Consider the following 24,122-nt stretch of genomic DNA (forward strand, 5'->3'; position numbering starts at 1 on the left):
GTACTGCCCTGAGATCACAATCGGGCTTCCATTGCAGTCATGATCTTTGTGAAAACGTAATGTGCTGTTGCCAGACTGAATGGAAGGGCTCTAAACTGAATTGAGAGTGCTGGATCGAGACTCTGAGTAGACTGTTGTGTCCTTCCCAGATCGGTATATGGAGATACGCGTTCCTAATATCTATGGATGCCATAAATTTGTTGGCCTCCATGCCCTCAGTGACTCCATCTTCAGCCTGTCCACTCGAAGACTGATGTTCAAGTACTTCAAGATCAAGATGGGTCGAAACGATTTGTCTGGCTTCTGTAACAGGAACATATTTGAGTAAAAGCTCTGCGTATTTTCTTGCTTCGGGACGGGGATGATAACTCCTAAAAAAAGAAGAGTGGAGATAGCATTCTTGAGAGCCAACCGCATTTACTTTTCCTTCGGAAGGCCAGTGGAAAAAAAATCTTTTTGGTGGATGCCCCTGGAAGATCCAGGATATAACCTCTCTCTATTATACCCACTGATGATGCTCCGCCAACTGGAGCAAATTCTAACTTCAGATGGTCAGATTGCAATCCTTCCAAAAGCTGCTCTGACCATTTTTCTATGGCCTGGAAATCAATGCACTTATCAAGGAGGGTTGAGGGTTGCCCCAGCAGCTACAGAGATGGATTTTAAATTATTTTCACACTTCCTGTCCGTCCATCCTTGAGAGAAATTGTACCCACAACAGGAAGAGTAGTGCACTTATAAAGACGAGCCACCGGAGTATCTACCTGCTCCCATCTAGACTTTTAATCAGCAGGCAAAAGCTACATCATAGGAAGTTTGTGAGGAATAGAAATTATTTTGCTGGCTTAGACCAGGGTTCCCATAGGAGCTCAGATAAGTGGGAAGATGAAGGAAAAGCATTAATAATTTTCTGACTCAGTAGACTGAGACTTTTCTCCCAAGCATATCCAGAGTCTGACATACCACCATGACCAGTTTGTCAATGCACTGGCTCCCAAAAGATTTGTCTTTGAATCCCACCTGATCTTCCTAGTCAGTTACCCAGGAGTAGTAGTTCTTCCTGAGAAGAGAATTCAAAATCTGAGCTAAATCAAAGAAATTGAAAATTCTACAATATTACTAAACCATTTAGAGGAAGAAAAAAATTCTCTTCACTCGGCTGTATAATGTTTTTTTAGGAACGGTTGTACATTATACAGCCGCCGGTCCTCGCCTTGCCCCCTTAATAGCAGCAATATAACTGTCGCCCTTTGAAGCGACGTAAATCTTACAGCAGGTGTTATTAACATGGTGTTGTAACTCTTGTCGAAATTTAGGTGTTCGCTATAATGACTACAACCAGTCCATACACTGGAGCGTGCACCAGTTAACGGAAGATACCCACCAATGGGAGGGAAATGTTGGAGAAACCGATTACTACCAGAAACCTTTAAATCAAGAAGTTTTCACTGGTGTCTCCCTGAAAATGTGACGCTATGCCCCTGCTCATAGTTTAGCAGGTGAGGCTAGAGCGGAGAAAAGGATGTCACAGTTCAGACTTAGCACAGATGGGCACCTCACCATTCCCTACCTCTTGTGCCAGGTGACTGTGGTCAACATGGTAGTCCATGATCATCAACAATTAATAACAGCTTAAAGAAAAAAAAACAAGAGAAATGGTAAACTCCAAAATTCTGCTTGTAAAATGCCACCGTCATCTATGTTGAAAAAAAAAAAAAACATACAACGCAGAGAACAAATAACCTGGGAAGGGTGGGACTAACCCTGTAAATAAGGGACCTTCCCTGGATAACTAACCACCTGCTACTACCAGGCAGCACAGACACTGGCTCAGATGATTCCCATTACCTTCTATTGCGCATGCTCAGGAAATCTGTGTCCCTGTAGCTACTACAGTGTAGTAAGTTGGTGTTGTCTAGGTGACCGGGCGGGGACGCTCTATCTTTCGGGAGGACCGGCACTCTATGGTAGAGGCGGTAGTAGCAGTGACAGATACAGTACTCTGTCCCCAGGTGCGGACTGTCAGTGTCCTCACATCATGCATAGAGTGCGGGTAGTGCTGGGGCATCTGCCGGGGAACCCCCGAGGAGTGCGGGCTGAGACCACCTCATCACCCGGGGACCGAGACCAGGATATTGTCATTGTGCACGGCCGGAGGACCCCAATCTGCAAAGCCAAGAGAGGGGGCTTTAAGGTATTGTCACACAGCAAGACTTACACAACAATCTGTGACACACTGACTGGAGGCTGAAGAAGTTGCACAACTTTGTAGAACTAGATAAACACGCAAATGTACTCTGTACTCACTGTAAGCAGCAGTTACTGCAAATGGCACACACTGTGGCACAGTGGCTCAGTGGTTAGCACTTCTGCCTCACAGCGCTAAGGTCATGAGTTCAATTCCCGACCATGGCCTTATCTGTGTGGAGTTTGTATGTTATCCCCGTGTTTGCGTGGGTTTCCTCCGGTTGCTCCAGTTTCCTCCCACACTCCAAAAACATACTAGTAGGTTAATTGGCTGTTATCAAAATTTACCTTAGTACATACTTGCCAACTCTCCCGGAATGTCCGGGAGACTCCCGCATTTTGTGAGAGTCTCCCGGACTCCCGGGCGAGTGTGGCAATCTCCCGAATTCTGCCCACTTCACTAGGAAGTGCCCCACTTCCTAGTGAAGTGGGCAGAATTAGATCCCAAACGCCGCGATTCCCGGTGAATCGCGGCGTTTGGCCCCGCCCCCGCTGTCAAATGACGCAATTTGCGTCATGACGTCACAGGGGGCGGGGCCGAAATGACGCGATTTCGGCCACCCCGCCCCTTCACGCCCCCCTCCACTGGCTGGCTCCCGGAAGGGAGCTGAAGAAAGTAGGTAAGTATGCCTTAGTATCTGTCTGTCTGTCTGTCTGTGTGTTATGGAATTTAGATTGTAAGCTCCAATGGGGCAGGGACTGATGTGAATGAGTTCTCTGTACAGCGCTGCAGAATCAGTGGCGCTATATAAATAAATGGTGATGATGATACATCACACACACCATCAGCAGTCAGTATTCTAACACACACACCAGCAGCAGTAGGTTTTCTGAAACAAAATTCACACCAGCAGCAGTAACTTTTCTGACACAACATACACAACAGCAGCAGCAGTAGTCAGTATTCTGATAGAACACACACACGAGCAGCAGTCAGTATTCTGACACATGACACAACATACCATACACACCAGCAGCAGTCCATATTCTGACAGAACGCACACGCCAGCAGCAGTCTGTATTCTGACAGAACGCATACGCCAGCAGCAGTCAGTATTCTGGCACATGGCACAACATACCACACACACCAGCAGCAGTCAGTATTCTGGCACATGGCACAACATACCACACACACCAGCAGCAGTCAGTATTCTGGCACATGGCACAACATACCACACACACCAGCAGCAGTCAGTATTCTGGCACATGGCACAACATACCACACACACTGTGACTCAACAAGACATACTGTAGACTCGCTGGGGTAGGACGTACACCAGTTTGTGTAGAGCATTGCGTGAAATCACTCTGTATAAGCACACATGCAGACTTGCTTTATTCTAGCACGTAGGCCCACCTGTGTTTGGAGAGGTGGGAAGGGGCATACTAACCATGGCTGAGTACAGTAAATATCTGTGGAATTGTGAGCTTATGCAGACTTGTGCAAACGCAGATGTGCCTTTTACAACCGGGCTATTTGCAGCAAACCCCAGGCTGATGATGATGATGACAATCATTAGCACAAACTGCTTTTGGTTGGCCGATTGCAATTTCACCTTTCAAGCCGCTGGTTGCTTTTGTCATTTGATCGTGCATATATTATAGGATTTTGTGTGTGTATTTAAAAAAATAAGTCATTTCATTCGTACACAAGAAGGAAGGTTATATCTTGTATTATATGAAGCCTAATAGCAAATGTTTGTCCCTTTGAAAACAAATGTTGACAAAGTTTAGTTGTGCATGCTCATGACCTGTTTCTGTGTATGTGAGCGTAAGTTTACATGCCAGAAACCTAATTCATAGGCTGCAGGTGCAGAGCTGGATGCATCTTCAGATGCGTACAACTCCACATATGGGTTGAAATACGCTTGTTTGTGTACGCCTGTTTGGGCCATATATTATGTCCAAGTACCATTTAGTTCTGCATCAGCCCGATATACTCTTAGCAATGTTCTGAGACATTACACCCTCATCTTGCACAACAAACATGCAGAACTTACACCCAGATAGATTCGGGCAGTAAAAAACAAGTGGTACATGTCATAGCACAATGGTGCTTGTTTTGAAGGCTTCATTTTGTAACACAGCTAAAGATATTGGCTTGTTTAGACATTTCTAATTCTGTTTATAAATATGGATTGAGGGGGTTATTGGTGTTTTTTGTTTGTGGTTTCATATTATTGTTGACAATTTTTGTTACCTAATAGCATCGGGTGATTTATGTTTAATGAACAAAAATAACATTAAATAGGTGTCTTACCCCTTTTTTTTTTTTTTTGCAAAGAAGTGAACTCTGGAATCACATTAGTTCATTGCATATTGATTTAAATAATTGGCTTTAGGGAATATCAGTAACCCACTCCAATTATATAATTATGTCATGAACATTGTTTATTGTCATCAACATATTTGTATCTAGACACTGTGGGGATTTATAATTGCAACTTCTAAAAAGTACCCACTGTGTCTAGTAAGTGTGTGATTGAGGAGTATGATTCATTTCTTTGTCAGTTCTACTGAATCTAAATGACTTCAGCAACCACAATTTAAATGATTATTATAAAAAAGTGTTACTAGTCTCAAGAGCTTGTATGCTAAGGACAATTCTTTTTTGCAGTGAATGGATAATATGGAGGCTTTCTAGATTGAAAGCGTTCCCTTATCAGCCAAGCACACCATTTTCAAATGGTCAAAGGTACAAATGCCAACAAAAAACTACATATTATCTATTGAACATAATGTGCCAGGAGATTCTGGTTGATGTAGTTTTTACTCATCACAGCATATTAACCCAAATATTTAGTCTGTTGATGTTGACATTTTTCCAGAGACAGATTAGATATTTGACCGGTTTATTTAAAAAATAAAATACATATATTACATGACCTCATTAATGTTTAATACCTTGTGGCTACATTTTATGTACATATTTTGTGTGTTTGTACTCAAATTGTGAAAGGAAATTTTGCATCATGTTGTAGACACTAAGTCTAGTTTTGTGCTTTAGGAAACGACACCTGATGAGCTGCTGTCTTGTGTTATGAGCGCTGTTCTAAAGGATGTCAACCTGAAACCTGAGTTAGTTGGGGATATCTGTGTTGGTAAGTTGAAACGTTAAAGGGATTGTCCAACTTGAGACCTCTCCTCTCTTTAGCAACTGTGGCTCCTGTATAGCAATTCAATCATAGTCCCTCTTCTGGGAAGTGACTACTGCATTGTATCTCACGGATGCTGTGGTCATTGAGTTGGGCTAGATTAGGAACAGAGATCCTGTATTTGCAGATTAAATTTATAGGCTCAATTGGCTGGAACGAGGGATGATAGCTAACCCGATAACGAAGGGGTTCTCTCGTCTTTGCTCATGGGGTGAGGTTGCAGTTGCTGAAGACAGCTGGTCCGAAAACTAAACTTAACTCCTGATACTGGGACATTGTTTGTTTTAAAGATATTACAGTCCGCTTTCTCTTCATCTCGTATGCAACATTTATGTCTTTTTACACCTTTTCTGTCCTAGTTCAACATTGTTATATGTTTTATTGTAGCGAACATGTTGAATATTCTAAATAAAAGGATATTTTAATATTACACATTTACAAACCGTTTTCCCTAAGGCTTTCTACTGTCATCACATGGTTGTTGTGAGGTGTGTTTGAATGTAAATTGTAATTTTGATCCCTAAAGCGATGCCACATAGTCGAGTAAGACAGCCAGATTCATCTGGGTCAGAACTATCAGGTTCTCCTATTAAGAACAGACAAACATGGATATAGAGTTGGAAAAGACAGGGGTCCTGGCTGATGGGTAACTTTGTCAGTGCACACCAAATTAGTAATGAAGCAAGGGTGAGCCTGTAAAGGAGAAGTAGCTGTTTCAGACAGCATGATGTAGGGCGTTAATTTTAAAAATAGACCTATATAATGTTGTGATGGTGCGTTTTATATCACTGTGCTAATAATGAATAAAGTATAAATATTAGGTTAGTCTTTATTACTATACTCTATAAATATACAACTTGTAATGGTTGTTTTTGTTTGTTATAAGAAGAGAACAATTAACTGCATCTAGGGGGGTCTGATGTTTTTCATTATCAATAGATTATACTGGGTACGGACAACTTCTATTTCTGGTGGTTTTTGACTTGATGTTTCTGGGCTTTAACTTTCCCTTAACTATTTGTTACTCGTTAGTTTTTGTTGGCAACAGAATTAGTTGCAGTTCTGGGTGTGAACCTTTGTCTGAGAATCTGAGTTTGTGGTGTGTGGCTGTCCTGGGAGTATTCTGAGCGACGCTGTTTCTGGGACAAAGTTGAAGGCAAGACACTGATAGGAAGCAACACTGTCAACCTTTGAACAGATTCTAATCAAGCTTTGTTCTGGTTCAGATTAAATATGTACAAAATATCACTCTAAAAAATTATGTACCTCTGTCACATTTACGTCTTCAAAAAATTAAAATGAGCCAATTGCGCAACTGTATTTATAATGAACTAAACAAGTGTGAAATCTTCATCAATGTTATTTTCATGTAGGAAACGTGCTGCAACCTGGAGCAGGACCTCTGGTTGCAAGAATATCCCAGTTTCTCAGGTATTGTGTGTGTGTGTGTGTGTGTGTGTGTGTGTGTGTGTGTATATATATATATATATAATAGTTTGGTAGTCTACATCTGATTACTGCAGCTAAATTACAACGTGGAACAATTTTAACGTCACACTTTTGTGATTAGAAAGCTGCTTGCGAGATACTGTTGGTCTAGTCAATAGATTTCATTTTGTTCATAGCATTTTAATTCTTCTCTATATTGCTGTCTACACATGCAGCGATCTGGCCATTTCTGCACACCAAATGGTTGAATAATATGGCCACACACAGAAGCTGCTCTGAACAGCCAGACTACAGTGCCAACACATGCAGGGATGGCATCATCATTTGTGTGGTTTAGCACAGCCTGGGCAACAATGGAACTCCAGGTGTTGTGAAACTACAAGTCCCAGTATGCTCTGTCAGCAGATAGTCAGCTAACAGCTGGCAGGAAATGCTATCTGCTGACAGAGCATACTGGGACTTGTAGTTTCACAACATCTGGAGAGCCACAGGTTGGCCAGGCCTGATTTAGCATGATCCATAGTAAAGTCCAATCAAATTGGATTTGGTAATGTTGCCCACACAAAGTAAAAATGTGGTTGGTCTGTCTCGTGATTCTTGGCACTTCGGTAAGATTTGATTAAGACATAAAATTAAATTTGGCACGGTTGTATCACATGACATAGTATATTTCTTCCTTTTATTATTTATATTTTATTTCTTGGCAATTGATTTCCAAATTCAAACATAAAATGATTAACCCTCAAGAATAGCAAAACTATTATTACAAACGTGAGTGCTGGGTCACCCCCTATTCTGAGTGGTGTTAACCCCCTCTTCTGTCACAATACCTGGGTGTATCATTTTCCTTGTAGTCTTGAACAGTCTTAAACTAGGTCATAGGCTGGGTTATGCTGAAACAGAGCTTACTAATAACTCAGATCCTAGCATGTTGTAAAGTAAAAGCTTGAACAGTGTCTTATAACTCTTGTCCTAATTTCAGTGAAATCCCAGAGACGGTCCCCTCATCTTGTGTGAACAGACAATGCTCCTCCGGCCTACAGGCTATCATCAACATAGCCGGTGAGTAGTTTATTTATCTGTGTCTGTAGTAATTCATTATGTATTGCATCCTGGGTTGGGTTTGGATTTGACAAAATACTCAGTAGGCCTCATGTAGAGTTAGGAGCAATGCAAAAAAAAAGAGCAAATTTGCACCTTGGCAAAACCAAGCTGCACTGCAGGGGGAGGCCAAATGTAAAATGTGCAGCCAGATTTAGAATTGTGAGCGGGCATGTCCCTAGCTCAACAATAAATTGTAAAAATAAAGCTGTTCAGTGTTTGTCTGCTACGTGTAGAAACAGCCAGTATTTCCCCTGCATGCAAAAACAATGAATGCATTTGCCCCCCCTTGCAGCACTACATGGTTTATCCAGGAGCAAATATGCTCCTTTTATTTTATTTTTTTGCAGGTGTTCCTGCCTAAGGAAGCCAGGTTGTGTCATACTACTGGGGAAATCCATTATGTAGCCTAGCCTGCCCACTAACTTATAGAGATGATTGCCTTAGATTTCCCCACTAGTTTGACACAACCGGACCTCCGTAGCTAGGAAGCCGCAGTGTGTTCCAAGGCGGAGGGCCTCTTTAGCACCTCACACCCCTGTGTGAGTGTCAGCCTTGGAGTTATCAAGTGGGATCCCTGGTCATAATAACACTACAGCTCTAGTTATATAAATATACATTTACATCTGACAAAACAGTGAGAAATGGCTTTACATGGAGGGGAGTTATTATTTGGGCAAACAAACTACACTGACTGTAATTCCCAATTTATTTGCACTACTGAGTTCACCCCATAAGAAGAAAGTAATAATATTTACAAGCCTAATTCATGTCACTTATCATCATGATCATCACCATTTATTTATGTAGCACCACTAATTCCGCAGCGCTGTATAGAGAACTCGCTCACATCAGTCCCTGCCCCATTGGAGCTTACACTCTAAATTTTCTAACATACACACACACACAGAGACTAGGGTCAATTTTGTTAGCAGCCAATTAACCAATTAGTAGGTTTTTGAAGTGTGGGAGGAAACCGGAGCACCCGGAGGAAACACCTGGAGAACATACAAACTGCACACAGATAAGGCCATGGTCGGGAATTCAACTCATGACCCCAGTGCTGTGAGGCAGAAGTGCTAACCACTAAGCCACCGTGCTGCCCCAGCGCAGAATGCTCTGCTCCGAAATGTAAAATTTCAGTAGCCTTGGCGAATTCATTAATTGATGTTTAAAAAATCAACTAATTTATTCAGTGAAACTTGCTGCAGTAGTAAGATATGTGGGAAGACCAGAACATTTTGTACTGGGTGAAATTATTCCTGTTGGAGAGACTGAATTCAGTTACATACACAGCTCTTATCCTTTTGGAAAGACTCGAATATTTAAGGGGCAGAGGACTACCATGTGAGCAGCATTTTGACAGGGTGGATTGGATTTGGTGGAGGCCCCAAATCAGTATCTTGCCTAAGGCCCCGTTGGGTTTTAATCTGGCTCTGCGCGGAACAGAGGTGATCCAGCCTTTAGCAGAAGCTGCTGCTCTGCCAACTGTGCATCAGCGATGTTTTTGTCTTTTTCTTTGAAAAAAGTCATCTCTACTGCTAGGATCGATTATCTACAGGTAAATAATCTAGTCATTATAAAAGGCATGTTTCTGAATTAACGTCAAGTTTAATTCGCTATGCCTTTCAAGTTTCTTAATAATTGAGTTTCAATACAAGCTTCAGACATTTCCAAATTAAATGAATAAAGTCTTTAGTTCCTCCTTGGCATTTATTACACCCCGAAAAAGAGCTCAGGGAGGACATAAACCTCCCGTGTATCCTCCTGTATCTGTTCTGGAGTGCAGTAAGCTTTTTATTTTATAAATTTATATGTATTATGTATTGCAGGTGCAGAATCATGCAGCAAAATTAAGTCATAAACTGGGGTATTTAAAACCATGTTCAGTTCAGTTGCAAGTAAAGCTGCTCTATTGACTCTGCCCATTTATTCCATAAACTGCTGTCTTATCTAGATGTAGAACATGTCTCTCATTACTGGCCTACCTGAGAAATCCGTGTATTTTATACTAGTACCCTGAGGCTGCTAATATAATTTTTGTCTTCAATGTAAACATTGGAATAAAGTCGAGCTTGCCAGCATTCATTACAACTTGAGTCTGCAGAAAAGGCTTCAATGTCTTTTACTAAATAGTGGTAACAATGACTGTGGGTCTATTAGTTATGATCATTGGGCGGTTAATACCAAGCGATGTACAGCAGGGTTGCTAATGAAATACCCTGAGATGTGCATTTTAGTAACCTATTTACACACTAAAAGGCACAGTAGTAGCTAGATTATATTGACTTATGGGTTATTATATAGTACTTTGTTCTATGAATATATGACACATATGTATTGTTACAGGTGGCATCAGAAATGGTTCATATGACATTGGATTGGCATGTGGGTAAGAAGAAGCCTTTACAGTGTTTTTTTCATGTTGTAAGTGTAAAATGTATTAGCCAGCTGGACACCAATTCAGTTTGTTTTAATTTAGTACACCAATACATTTATATTATTAAGCTTATTGAATAACAAGGAGTGTAAAGCAATGATGTGCTGTAATACATAGCGACCATCCCCATTTTGGGTTTTAGCGGTCTTGTGCAGTCCGTGCTGTAAGCAAACATCTGATTGGTTGCTATGGGTTATAGCTCAGGTTGTGTGTTTTATAGCAGGTGCTCTATATGAATGAATATTCTTATTAGTATTTTACCAGGAAGAAATACATTGAGAGTCACGTCTCCTATTAAGTATGTTCTTTATACATCATATACAATTGTGGCCTGATTAAATTATATTCTGTTATGCGTCATTATATATTATGTACATTGTAAGACACTGCAGTTAAGGTTGGTGAAAAGGGCCCGCTCGCCTTGATTGCACCATTACAGACAATATGGGACTGACTGACAAGTAGGTTATATGATTATAACAGAATAAACTCCAAACTGAAAACGTAAAGACTTGTTTAATACCATGGTCCCAGTAACACAGATGTGCTGTATACCATTGCAGTCGGTCCTCTACTGGTTTTGATCAGTGCACATTAGACTAATGAAACCAAATGTCTGATTGGAAGTTTTAGTTTGCATGTAATATGTGCTATCTGGGACATAAGTCCATTGTGGGCGGCAGTAGTATGTTTTGTTTTACTGCATACACAGTAGATCGAGGCATAATTATAAGTTACCTGCAGGTTGCAGCCCCCTACACCTGGGTCAGCAGATTAGGGGGTGCAAGCACAAACTATATACAGTAAGGGTGTGCACACGTAACCGAAGCACGCCACTTGGAGATGTGACCTTAGAGGCGATACATTCCCTTCAGCCATGTATAGAGATACATGGTGATAATGATCAGCAGCAGCTCATATTTATTGTTGCAATAGATACATTGTGCCCCCTCTCCTCTAAAACTGTAAACAGTACCTGTGTTTAAAGCCTCCAGGGAGTCCCCCTGCAGAGATGGCTCCAGGGAGTCCCCCTGCAGAGATGGCTCCAGGGAGTCCCCCTGCAGAGATGGCTCCAGGGAGTCCCCCTGCAGAGATGGCTCCAGATTATACTAGACTGGACTAGTCACACTATACAGCTTGTGGTTGAACTCGCTAAAGGCCTTCAAAAATTGTGCGCTCCCAGCCAAGACAATTCAGCCCAATGTCCCTGTAGAACCACAAGTGCCAACATGCCTAATGGCTTATCGCCTGCCTTGGCCTTGCTGTCCAGGAGCACAGGACACTCCTTCATTTTAGAGTGTTTTACATCTTCACTTTATGTTCAGGTTATATCAGTTCAGGATCAGTCTTTGTTATCCTGTACAACGGTGCAGCCTTCTGTGGGCACTGAACTGAACCTGTGAAAAATATGTGGGTAAATGTTCTAACGTTGGCTGCAGAACATGAAGTACTGTTGTTGTGTCATAATTGAGTTGCTAATATTTCTGTTTGATTTGCCAACCATGCTCATCTTCGTACATTGCCAGTGGTGGGCATCTGGAGCCCCTCATGGTGGTCACACGCCTTCCTTCTCACCAGAGTATATCTGATCCTCTTCCTAACTATTCTGATCTCTCGTACTAGGTGCAGTGAGTTTACACAGTCTGTGCAGTAGGTTAGTCTGTGATTTAATATTAATGTCTTCTCACCAGTGCAACTTATGCTTGGGTTGTGTGAACACTAAATTCTGGCACATTAATCTCATGTGATGTAATGTGTGGCCCCCTTATGGGACCAAGAGCCACATGTAATGCCCTGAAAGGGATCATCTTGCTCACTACTGGTTTATACATTGAGGTGAATTGTTGCTCTGGATACAGAGAGAGTAGTTAAGTATCAGATATTAGTTTATTGTACTGTTAAAAACCACAACCTTTGAACCGAGGTAAATGTGTACTGTGCCCGAGCAAAGGTTGCAGGTTCTTCTTGTGATTTAAATATGGTATTAGATCACCCATGGGTAAAGGTTACTCTGTCTGGAGGTTAGGCTTCATCTAACAACTAAGTACAGAAAACACAGCTCCACCATCGTTACTATCCACTCCGAGCTGAATTCTGTTTCCTGTAATACAAGCATTGATTGTATTTCTTATTTTGCCATCAAACTAAAATATCAGGAAGTAGTTTCCGTGACAAGTTTTTCTGTTTTTACAGAGATTTATATATTTTCATTTTTTATTTAGCACATTACCCACTTTTTAAGGCTTGGCTCCCTAGCAGCCCCTCCAGCAACACCTGTGATCTTTGTGTGTGTTACCCGTCTTGTATAGTTTACAGGACATACATAACAAAGCAGAGAGAAAGGCAGGTCAGATGCTTGGTTGTATAGGGAGAGGAATCAGTAGCAGAAAGAAGTAATAATACCACTGTATAGGTCATTGGTACGGCCTCATCTAGAATACTGTGGTCAGTTCCGGAGGCCATATCTCCAGAAGGACATAAATACATTAAAGACTGTACAAAGAAGGGCAACTTAAATGGTGCATGACTTACAGCACTATCCAGAAAGACTAAAAGATCTTAATATGTATAGTTTGGAGCAGAGAAGTGAAAGGAATGATAGAAACTTTCAAATATATCAAAGGTTTGAACAAGGTACAGGAGGGAAACATTCTTCAAAGGAAGAGAAGTATTAGAAGACAAGGACCTGCACTGAGACTGGAGGGAAGTCGGTTTAGAGGAAATTTGAGGAGAAATGACTTCACATAAAGGATAGTTGATAAGTGGAATAGTCTTGTATCAGAGGTGGTAGAGGCTAATACAGTAGAGCAATTTAAACATGCTTGGGATAGACATAAGGATATCCTTACAAAGAACTAAGGATTAAATAGGGTTTGAGGTAGACTAGATGGGCCAAGTGGTTCTTATCTGTCGTCAAATTCTATGTTTCTATATTCATATACCAAGTAATAATAAGATATTTGTAAAACTGGGGAATATTAAATATTTTTGTGCTGGTTTGTTTTTAATATTTTGTGTTTGCTTTTTTTTCCTTTTATAATGCCCATATGGAAAGAAAAAGGCATTCTGGCTTGGGAATAGATGTGTTTTACCTGCAGTGTACACACACACACACACACACACATGTACACAACCCCTGGCTGGAACCCTAACCACTGTGCCACCATGCTGCCCATTAATTCTGTACATGGTCCTACAAAAAATCACATTAGATTACATATAAATGTCTATTTATACTAATATATTTGTGGTTATATTTTGCATATTTGCAAATTAGCTTTAGAGCTTTCTGTATTCTTGAGCTACATAAGCAGTAACAAATGCATGAGGCAGAACCTCTATCTATATGCTCTGGTTTAATGCAATTAAAAATATTTCAGCACTTGTCTAATTTTGTTACAATCCGTTATTTACAAACCTTAAATGTTTAGACAGATTTTTGGTCCAAGCAGGAAGTGAGAGAGAATGTACTTTTATTAATTCACCCAGTTCATGGATTTTAAGCCATTGAAAGTTAAAATACAAGTTATTCCATTTGTGCGTACAACACTAAATATACATGAAAGCCGATACCTCTGAGATAAATCATATGAGCATTTCATAGATGGATATATGAAGCAATATTCCATGGTTCTTCTTGGCCACAGGCAGCTGGTTAAATTGTGATGATACATCCAGGGCTAATACGTGATTTTAATGTATGGAGGAACATTTCCAACTATAATCATGATCCTTTCGTTCAGGGTTGAATCTATGAGCCTTAGAAGTGTTGGAAATCCTGGAGACATTAGTCCACGTACGGTGGATAACAGTACAGCCAGGGACTGTCTAATCCCTATGGGGTGAGTAACATTGTGTGTGTGTGTGTGTGTGTGTGTGTGTGATATTTTAGTGTACAATTGTATTATTTCTATTGTCAGAAACCCAGACACTGAGATTTGCTGTCCTCTGATATATTCTGTTTATTCATTTAAAACTACAAAACATGTGGATTTCCATTTGTCACTGATCATTAAACCAGAGGGCATTGAAGCTAAACTGAAAACATAAAGTTAAAATGTAAGTAATTAATCTAGGCAAGGATGTGTAGTATATCCTGTTTATGGCCACCCGTGAATACCGATCACATGTCCTTCCTAGAATGAAGCAGATTGCACAGTGAGACAGAACAGAGCATTATAGGTTACATAAAGTTGTTGAAAGAACAAGAAAATATTTTGGAAGGAAACCGTTTGTCAATGCAGCAGGTTGTTCTACACATGAGTGATAGGTTATTTATGGAACCGATTCCTGAAAGAGGAAATTTAGACTAGGAGAATTCAAAACATTTTAGGGTTAGAGGCTACTTAGGTTATGCAACTAGTGACATATGAGTTATAGTTATGAGTTTTTATATCCCAATCCCTACATTTGCCATAGGGATTGTAAGCATTTCTGAACAGTGTACTTGTGCTATTTTATGTAAACTCTAATGTAAGCAGACCTGGTCATTGCCACAATTGGTTATAGAAAGTTCATGTACACTGTTCAGCTGTGTGTGTTTTTTGAGTCTCAGGAAATGGTCTTAAGTTTCCTAATCTATAATATTTTATTTCAGGATTACCTCAGAGAATGTTGCTGAAAAGTTTGGGATCACCAGACAGAAACAAGACGCATTTTCTTTGGCATCGCAGCAAAAGTAAGCAAGCTGGAACATTTCTTAATGACTTAATAAGGGGATTACATATTCCTTGACTGTTTTTATAACCTTGAAAATGATGTACATGTCTGATCCACTCCTTATGTTGGTGTCTGGTCTGCTGCTCTTCCTTCACTTTGCCATGCCAGATTTTTAAGGTGTATGTGATTAGGTTCAGATCACCTTGTAGTTATTATTGTTCCCCTCCTGTTCATCCATGGGTCCTCAGATTAGAAGGGGGCAGGGCAGAACAATTTATAGTTGATCACATTATTGTAGTATTTCATCAGATGAGTGTGTTGGATTTTGTGGGAGGCAGGAACTTGTTCACTTGTGTGATTCAGTAAAGTGAGATCAGAGCTGCATGTTAGAGGCAGTATCATGATGTGAGGATGACGTATGTAGACAGACAGGAAGTCACAGACTGAAAGTTAGATAGTGGATGAAGCAGAGTCCCCTAACCGTACACAGTGGTGATGTGAGGCTCCTGTCACCAGGGGCACATTGCCCATAAGACTTACCAGGATTTTTCCCGGTCGGGTGGTGGTCTCATGGGGCTGCCTGACGTTTTGTTTTTGGATGCTTTTATTTAGCCTAATTTTGTGTTGGCTCCACCTACAGTTGACTTTGTCTTCCCTACATGAGGCCACTTTATGTCCCCAATACACCCCTGCTTCTCACATTGATGTAAAAAGATTGTGTTTCAGTAGGTTTAGCAATTACTAGAAATGCTAATTAGACATTACTGTGGTTTTATATTATTTATTCTATTTAGACATTGTTCCTCATGGCTGTAACGTGCTTGAATGGTTTTGTTATGAGTTTTTGCGTTTTTTTTGTGTTCGATGTAAATTTTCTTACACATTTGCATCTGTATCAAGGAAGGGAGGTGAGAGCTGCATGTTACAGAGGCACTTGCGACACTTGGAGCACATCAAGAGCGTGTTCACCTGATTGTGACTCCATTAGACGTGGGCACATACACTCAGGAAACGTATGTCTTTCATGTGCCGGGGGGCTGGAGCAAATATATGTGATGATGACGATCAACACTACTATGTGACTGATTTGTGTATTGATCTCTCCACTGAAAACATTGGCATCACAGCGATGTTGAATCCGTTAATTAAATGTATTAGGGGCCCTCTATTCGCAACTTGTCGTTTCCATAAAGACTGTTGAAATGAAGATGATTCCCATTTAATTGTTAAAGGGGAATGTGTAGGTGCATTTCATTTTTTATTTTTTTAATATGGGAAATTTGACGGTCTTCTCCTAATAAAGCATTATTCTCTCGTGTATCTGACCGCATTACCCAACGTAATATATAACATATATTTTCAATACATTATTAGGTTGCGTACAAATAGGGTTCTGCATTGAGTACTAACACATAGGCGTAAGATTGCGTATCCTATGCTTTCATCAAGCGTACGTATACACACTTACACCTCGCCTGGTACACATCGCAGTGTGCATCCGACTTTACATACATGCGTATACCTTCACATCTAAATCAGTCCCTCTGTGTGGTTCGGCCTTCAGTGATTAGGTTATGTGTTTATTATATACAGAGAGACAAATTGGACATTTATTACATAGTTCTAACCTGTAACACAAGAATACTGCATAATTTGCACTTAATTTACTAATGTCAAGTTTTGGTTAAGTTGTCCGCAACTTCTCCATATCTTAATTTATGTTAAATTATTGTGACTTATGTATGCTGAAGAACAAGATAAGCCTGAAGACTGCTGCTTTTTACTTAAGTGTATTTTATATGATAACTATGGCATAAATACAAACAGGGCTTTTCCAGGTTTGTGCTCTAATCTATGCTTTCTTTAATCTGTTATGTGTATTTATAGTGTGGTAAATGTGATTTTATTTTGTATACAAATCACCATAGACACCATGGAGGCAGACGTTTTTTTAGGTGGGACCAATATTCATTAGAATTCACCAGGAACAGTGGCATCTGTGAGGCATGAGGCACAGATAGTGAAATATATTGTAAAGTAATCCTGGTTTGAAACTCCATTCTTTCCAGGGCTGCAGCCGCACAAACCTCAGGCCGCTTCAAAGCTGAAATAGTTCCTGTAACCACCACATTCACAGATGACCAGGGCAACACAAGAACCATAACCGTGAGTGAGGATGAGGGTATTCGTGCAAATACCACCCTGGAGGGACTAGGAAAACTCAGACCAGCCTTTAAGGAAGGTGGAAGCACTACTGCAGGTGAGTGTAACATCTATGTAGCCTTCTATCAGCTAATGTTCTATATCAATCCTGGCCATCGGGTGGCTCTACGGGTGTTGTGAAACTACAAGCCCCAGCATGCTTTGCCAGTAGATAGTCAGCTGATAGCTGGGACTTGTAGTTTCACAGCACCTGGAGAGTCATAGGCTGGCCAGGTCTATATTATTAGTATGTGAGCAGAGAGGTATCTAGAGACAGCCATTCACTGGTCCGGTCTTCAGGACATAGCCTTTGTCAGAACTGCCCAGATTTATGATAAGTAAAAAGTAGAGTTTACTGAATGTATGCTGTGGAAAGTGTAATAATAAACATTTTCCAGTAATTGACAATACAAGCCCACTTGTAGTGTACTCTGGTAATGAATATTTAAGGCCCTCTAACGTTATAGTTTTATTTTATTTGTGTTGTTTGCAGGAAATTTGACAATATCTTAAATAGATTTATTTTCCTACAGGAAACGCCAGCCAGGTCAGTGACGGAGCTGCCGCAGTTTTGCTATCAAAACGCTCCACAGCTATGCAGTTGGGTCTCCCTATTATGGGGGTGTTAAAGTCTTTTGCGGTAATCGGGGTTCCCCCTGATGTTATGGGGATAGGGCCGGCATATGCTATACCCATGGCATTGAAGAAAGCAGGTAAGGTTTCACATACCGGTATTTCTTCTTTGTACCATTAACATTATATGTTTGTATGCTAACATCATGTCTTAGAGCTCATTCACACTGGCATCTATAGACTGTTCTGTGATCTCTATACAAAGCTTTAGGAAATTGATCACAAAGGAAAATGGTTTATGTATTTCTACTGTCAGCTCCATAGTTTCTTCATACACAAGTTTGTAGAAAGTGTTTTGCACAGGAAACACTTTCTTCTTCCTGATCCATGTGCGCTACATGCCACGCCCAAAAGATACACAAAAGAATTATGCTTGTGTGAATCAGGCCCTACTTACCCCGTTAGAACGTGTGCACATTGATGTTATTGCCCTTGATTAAGTTCTGTTCCTTTCACCCTGAAGTTGCAGACTGATAGATAAATAGTGCACTGTCCACGCTCTGCCAGACACTGCTCTAAAAGTCTGTGGGGCAAATCCATTCAGAAAGTTTACAGTTTAGAAAAGAAAAACCAGCTCCTGATTGGTCACTTTGGATTGTAGCATTGTTTTACCTGAGCATCAGTATTCAGAAATATCCTTACATGTGTCACAAAAGTTATATATTATTCCTATTTCAGTCTGTCACTGTCTGCACAAGGCCTAACTTTCTTGACTCACATAGTTTATGTGTATAGTATATATTCAGTAAGCATTTTACTGTAAACTTTAGCATTTAATGCTTTACAAAGAAAACTATGACAACTATGTATAAATATAAATATAAAGCTAATTTATTTATTGCAGGTCTAACGATTCACGACATTGATGTATATGAAATTAACGAAGCATTCGCCAGCCAGGTGAGGTTCCGTATGCTCTGCCATACAACACTTGACAGCCTTGGAGTATTACTATACTGTTGTCAGACTGATCTATACTGTCCAGGAAGCTGCACACTAAGTGATGTTACTGCTTATATCAGTGTCACCCTGTTCTTTCTCCTGAGACAAAGCAATAGGTGCCATATGTACTACATTTTTGGCTCCTTACTAACTATAACTTTATTTATTGTTAATAACACACATGGGCACGAGTATCCTTCTGTGATATGTTGGCCATTTGGAGCCTTTTGCAGTGCATCTATGGTAAACTATTGTAACAAAATGAAATTGTGCACAAATATGACACACAAATCGATCTCAGCTATATTTTTATTTTCCAATGAATAAATATTTCACATATCGCACATCCAGCCTAGTACTGTGGCATGTGGGGTATCCTGGCACACTGCTTTATGCCAGGGATTCTTAACCAAAGGTAGGGTTGTGGCTCCGGTAGGACCTGTCGAAGCAGCATAGCTAGTAGTTGTCTTTTCCGTAAAACAATTTGTTTTTGTTTATGCAGGCTGTGTATTGTGTGGAGAAGTTGGGAATCCCAGTGGAGAAAGTTAACCCCAATGGAGGTGCCATAGCACTGGGTCATCCCCTGGGCTGTACAGGAGCCCGTCAGACAGTCACTTTACTGAATGAGCTCAAGCGGAGGGGTAAACGGTAAGTGCTGTGGGCCTTATTAGAAGTGTTTGATCATTTCCCAGCTGTATAACAATTTGCACAGAGTACTCCATCCAGAGATCTCCGCTTCTTTCCTGTTTAACACATGTTCTATGGTTATTGTGTTGCAGGGGACTTGGTGTCGTCTCGATGTGTATTGGAACTGGGATGGGAGCTGCAGCTGTGTATGAATACCCTGGAAATTGAAACCTATGATGATCAGAGTCTCCCTGGACCAAATGTTGTTCCGTCCACGTCCATACTGTTTTGTTTTCAGATAAATGTGAATATGTTTGGGATCTGTTATCTGGAATACTTTACACTTGGTGGTTTCCAGATGATAGATGTTTCTGTAATTTGGAGAACCATGTTAAAAATATGGTAAATTTACATTTAAATATTAGCAGATTCTTTAGTCTGACACTTCATATGTAATTAGGAAATGACCTTAAACTGTACCCATCATCCACTGACATTGAGGCAGGACTCGAATACAACCCCACCAGTTGTACAAAACAACATGAGGAATACTGTAGGTCTCTGTGTAATGATACCATTGTGTCCAGAATCTATATCCATTCCAAAAGAAAAAAAGTTTGGTTGCCATCCATCTACTGGATCTAATTTGTGACCTTATTCTCCTACATTACTAATGAAGAAGAGGCACCAGTAATAGGACAGCAAGCCTTCCAAATCCCTGGTCAGGATAGATTCACAATTCTATAATATAAAACATTCTCTCCTGACATAGTCACAACTTAGTTATATAGGGTGGTCGATTTCAGCAAGATATGCTGCTGCACATAGTCGTAATTCCAAAACTTGGTCAAGACATGACTCAATGTCCTAATTGTAGACCCATATCTCCAATAAATTTAGATGTGAAACTATTTGCTAAATCTTAGCCACAAGATTGAGTGTTATCATCATCCTCATCATCAACATTTATTTATATAGCGCCAGCAAATTCCGTAGCGCTTTACAATTGGGAACAAACATTAATAAGACGATACTGGGTAATACATACAGACAGAGAGGTAAGAGAACCCTGCTCGTAAGCTTACAATCTATAGGACAATGGGAGTTTGAAATGCAAGGGCATGTGCTACATCATATTGCACAATGGACCAGCTAGAACGCAAAGGTAAAAGTATTGAGTGGGCTGTGTGTGTTGCAATGTTGGTCAGAGGGTTGTTGACTTGCGTTAGCTGTGTAGAGGGTGGTAATAGGGTAATCTAGGGAATTAAGATGGTGGTTGAGGAATATCATAACCTTGTCTGAAGAGGTGGGTTTTCAGTGAACGCTTGAAGGTTTAAAGACTAGAGGAAAGTCTTGTTGTGCGTTGGAGGGAATTCCATAAAGTGGGTGCAGCCCCGAAAAAATCCTGTATCCGAGAATGGGAGGATGTGATGAGTGTGGAGGAGAGACGTAGATCTTGTGCAGAACGGTGGTGTTGAGTAGGGAGATATTTCGAGACAAGTGAGGAAATGTATGTCGGTGCAATTTTGTTGATGGCCTTGTATGTTAATAGAAGAATTTTATATTGGATTCGTTGAAATACAGGCAGCCAATGTAGAGACTGACAGAGTGGCTAAGCAGAGGAATAACGGTTAGTAAGGAAAATCAATCTAGCTGCTGCGTGTAAAATAGATTGCAGGGGTTCAAGTCTAACTTTGGGAAGACCAGTAAGGAGGGAATTGCAATAGTCAATGCAGGAGATGAGTGCATGAATTTTTGTTTTTGCGGTGTCTTGTGTCAGATATGTGAGTATTCTGGAAATGTTCTTTAGGTGTATGTAACATGATTTAGATATAGAGTTGATGAGGGGAATAAATGACAGTTGTGAATCAAGGATTACACCTAGGCAACGAGCTTGCGGGGTGGGATTTATGGTCATGTTATCAACAGAAATAGAGATGTCAGGCAGTAAGCTTCTGTTTTTGGGTGGGAATATTATTAATTCAGTTTTTGAAAGATTAAGTTTGAGTTGGTGAAAAGACATCCAAGATGAAATGGCAGAAAGACAGTAATACCCCATTCATACTGCACCAAAAACCCGGGTTTTTGCAGAGGCGCGCTGAAAAACACGGGTCTTGGTGCAGTATGAATAGTCCAACCACAAAATCCCGGGTCTAAAATCCCGGGACTTAGACCCGGGATTTTGCGAGGGGTAATTCCCGTGTTGGACCCCGCTCGCCTGCAGTATGAATGGTGCAACCCGTGTAATTCCCGGGTCTCACCATTCATACTGTGTAAAAAAAAAGATGTGAGGTAAAAAAAAAAGATTTTAATTAATAAAAAATACATAAGAAATGTTTACTTAACTTATTTTCAGCCAGCGGTGTCTCCGGTGCGTTGCCGGCTGTCGGGGGGACCTCTGGGTACTAAAATGATGTCATTTCTAATGGACTAGAAGTAAACATTTCTTATGTATTTTTTTTTTTAATTAAAATCTTTTTTAACACTTTTTTTTTTTCTAAAACCCGGGTTGGGCAGGTGCAGTATGAACCCGCCCGACCCGGGAATCTTGTTATCTATACTGCCCTGTGCCCCGGCAATATCCCGGATTAACAACCCGGGATATTGCCGGGGCGGCAGTATGAAAGTGGTATTAGTAATGCGAGACAACACAGATGGTGAAAGATCAGGAGAGGATAGATAGATTTGTGTATCGTGTATTCGTGTTATCTTCCAAAGTTTGATCTATATAGACCAGTACAGCTTTTACTCTAAATACAATACTTGTACGGAATTAGAAGAGCAACAGATTTACTCCACTATGGTTCTGCCTCAGGTCTGCTTCTGATCTTGCTGTTCCTGGACGCAGAGAAGCTTTTCAACAGGGTTGATTAGACGTACATGAGAATAGTGCTGAATGGGGCACATAGTTTGTATATTAACATAGTTACTAGAATTCGTAAAATGGGAGTTTCTACTGTTAAATGGAAGAGACAGGTTGTCCACTTTCCCCTGTTCTGTTTGGACCAGTTTAGAGCCACTACTACATAGACATGCCTGCCTCCAAACATTAGACTATACTGGTAAGAGCCATAGACTATTGAGTAGCTTCAATTGCAGATTACACCTTGTTTACTTTGCATATTTAATGATCTTATTACTTAAGTTATTTAATCTACTTTCAGACCGAAGCAAAATTTCTGGTTTTATGGTCAAATGTGAAACATGTATTGAAACTTCCTGATGGGGAGAATAAACCTAGTTAAGATGATGATGACGCCGCATGTTTTCGGCTCCCTCGTGATTTTGGTCCCTGCTGGAGCGTTATTTAAACTGCAATCTCAGATCTTCAGCTTTTGTTTGGCACAATAAAATACCCAAGATTAGAGCATTTGTATTAAGTTAGGTCAAAAGAAAAAGAATTTGGTCTCCAAGTTTTGTTGTACTATTACAGGGCAGCAAGATTGTCACAACAGATCTATTGACATTTTCCATTAAAAGTTGTACGTTGGCCCGATGAACAAGATGTGATCTCTGCCTCACCCTCAAAGGCCTGGTGTGGATCACCAAAATGTCATGGCCCCTGATCTTTCTAGGACTTCAAACCCAATAAAGTTTTCAGTTAAGCTTTGGGACTTAGAAATCCAATTTGGTTTCATGTCGGGGTACTCCCTAACCATCCTTATAGTGCTCCATCCACTGTTTCAGAGCCAGAATAAATAGATATCACATGGTAGATGCTATCCTAGATAGGCTTGCTGTACATCCAAACCTAACCTACCCAGTATGGAATTATTTACATAGTAACATAGTTGATGAGGGTGAAAAAAGACACCAGTCCATCAAGTTCAACCTATTTTGAAGCTCCTGCGATCCTGCACTTATATTTGAAATTGATCCAGAGTAAGCAACTGCCAATCTGTTTCAATTGTGAAAATCCCCCCAGACTCAATAGTGCAGTCCTATTTCTACCCTATATCCACTACTATCCTTCATTTTAATTAACGGTTGTATCCCTGGATACACTTTTCCGCTAAAAATTTGTCTAACCCTTTCTTAAACATATCTATTGAATCTGCCATCACAACCTTCCCTGGCAATGAATTCCATATCTTGACTGCCCTTACTGTAAAGAACCCCTTCCTTTGCTGGTTGTGAAATTTCCTCTCCTGTAACCTAAGGGGGTGACCAGGTGTCCTGTGTATGGTCCTTGGGGTAAAATATCACCATCTAGCGCATTTTGGTAGGCTAAATAATAATTAAGACAAAATCCTTACATGGTTTGGACAGCTCTGTGCTGGGAATCGGAGCTATACTTTTTTCTTTGTCATGACAAGAGACTATTAGGACACACGTTATGGGGAGGAATGAACGTTCGACTCCTTGATGGAAGATCAACAGAAAATATGGGCAAAAAATTAACCTGCTGATTTAAACATGATAAAAATCTTATAAATGGCTGAAAAATTATCACTGGATCTATACTAATGTTTTATAGCTTAGGATGTAAAAAAAAAAAATCATTTACCAATGATATGTACATATGTATTGACTATAATAACGGCAACTTTTTTTTTGATACGTACTAATGGATATAACTAATATTGTAAAAACATTGTGGGGCACGCTTTAATGGTTGAATGTTCTGCAAATGAATTGTAAAATAAATAGCAAAACTTGACAAGCAC

General features: G+C 40.4%; 1 protein-coding gene across 1 annotated transcript; it reads left to right on the plus strand.

Moving 5' to 3' along the window:
- Positions 1-1,938: 1,938 nt before the first annotated feature.
- Positions 1,939-24,121, plus strand: ACAA1 (acetyl-CoA acyltransferase 1). The gene is made up of 12 exons (XM_075212184.1): positions 1,939-2,194; positions 5,255-5,348; positions 6,776-6,833; positions 7,834-7,913; positions 10,302-10,344; positions 14,136-14,234; positions 14,990-15,070; positions 17,121-17,311; positions 17,787-17,966; positions 18,731-18,786; positions 19,331-19,476; positions 19,608-24,121. Exons 1-12 carry the CDS (start codon positions 2,039-2,041, stop codon positions 19,681-19,683), a joined length of 1,260 nt encoding a protein of 419 aa, XP_075068285.1. The 5' UTR covers positions 1,939-2,038; the 3' UTR covers positions 19,684-24,121.
- Position 24,122: the final 1 nt, after the last annotated feature.

The sequence above is a fragment of the Mixophyes fleayi genome, chromosome 5 (genome assembly GCF_038048845.1).
Source record: "Mixophyes fleayi isolate aMixFle1 chromosome 5, aMixFle1.hap1, whole genome shotgun sequence".
NCBI lineage: Eukaryota > Metazoa > Chordata > Amphibia > Anura > Limnodynastidae > Mixophyes > Mixophyes fleayi.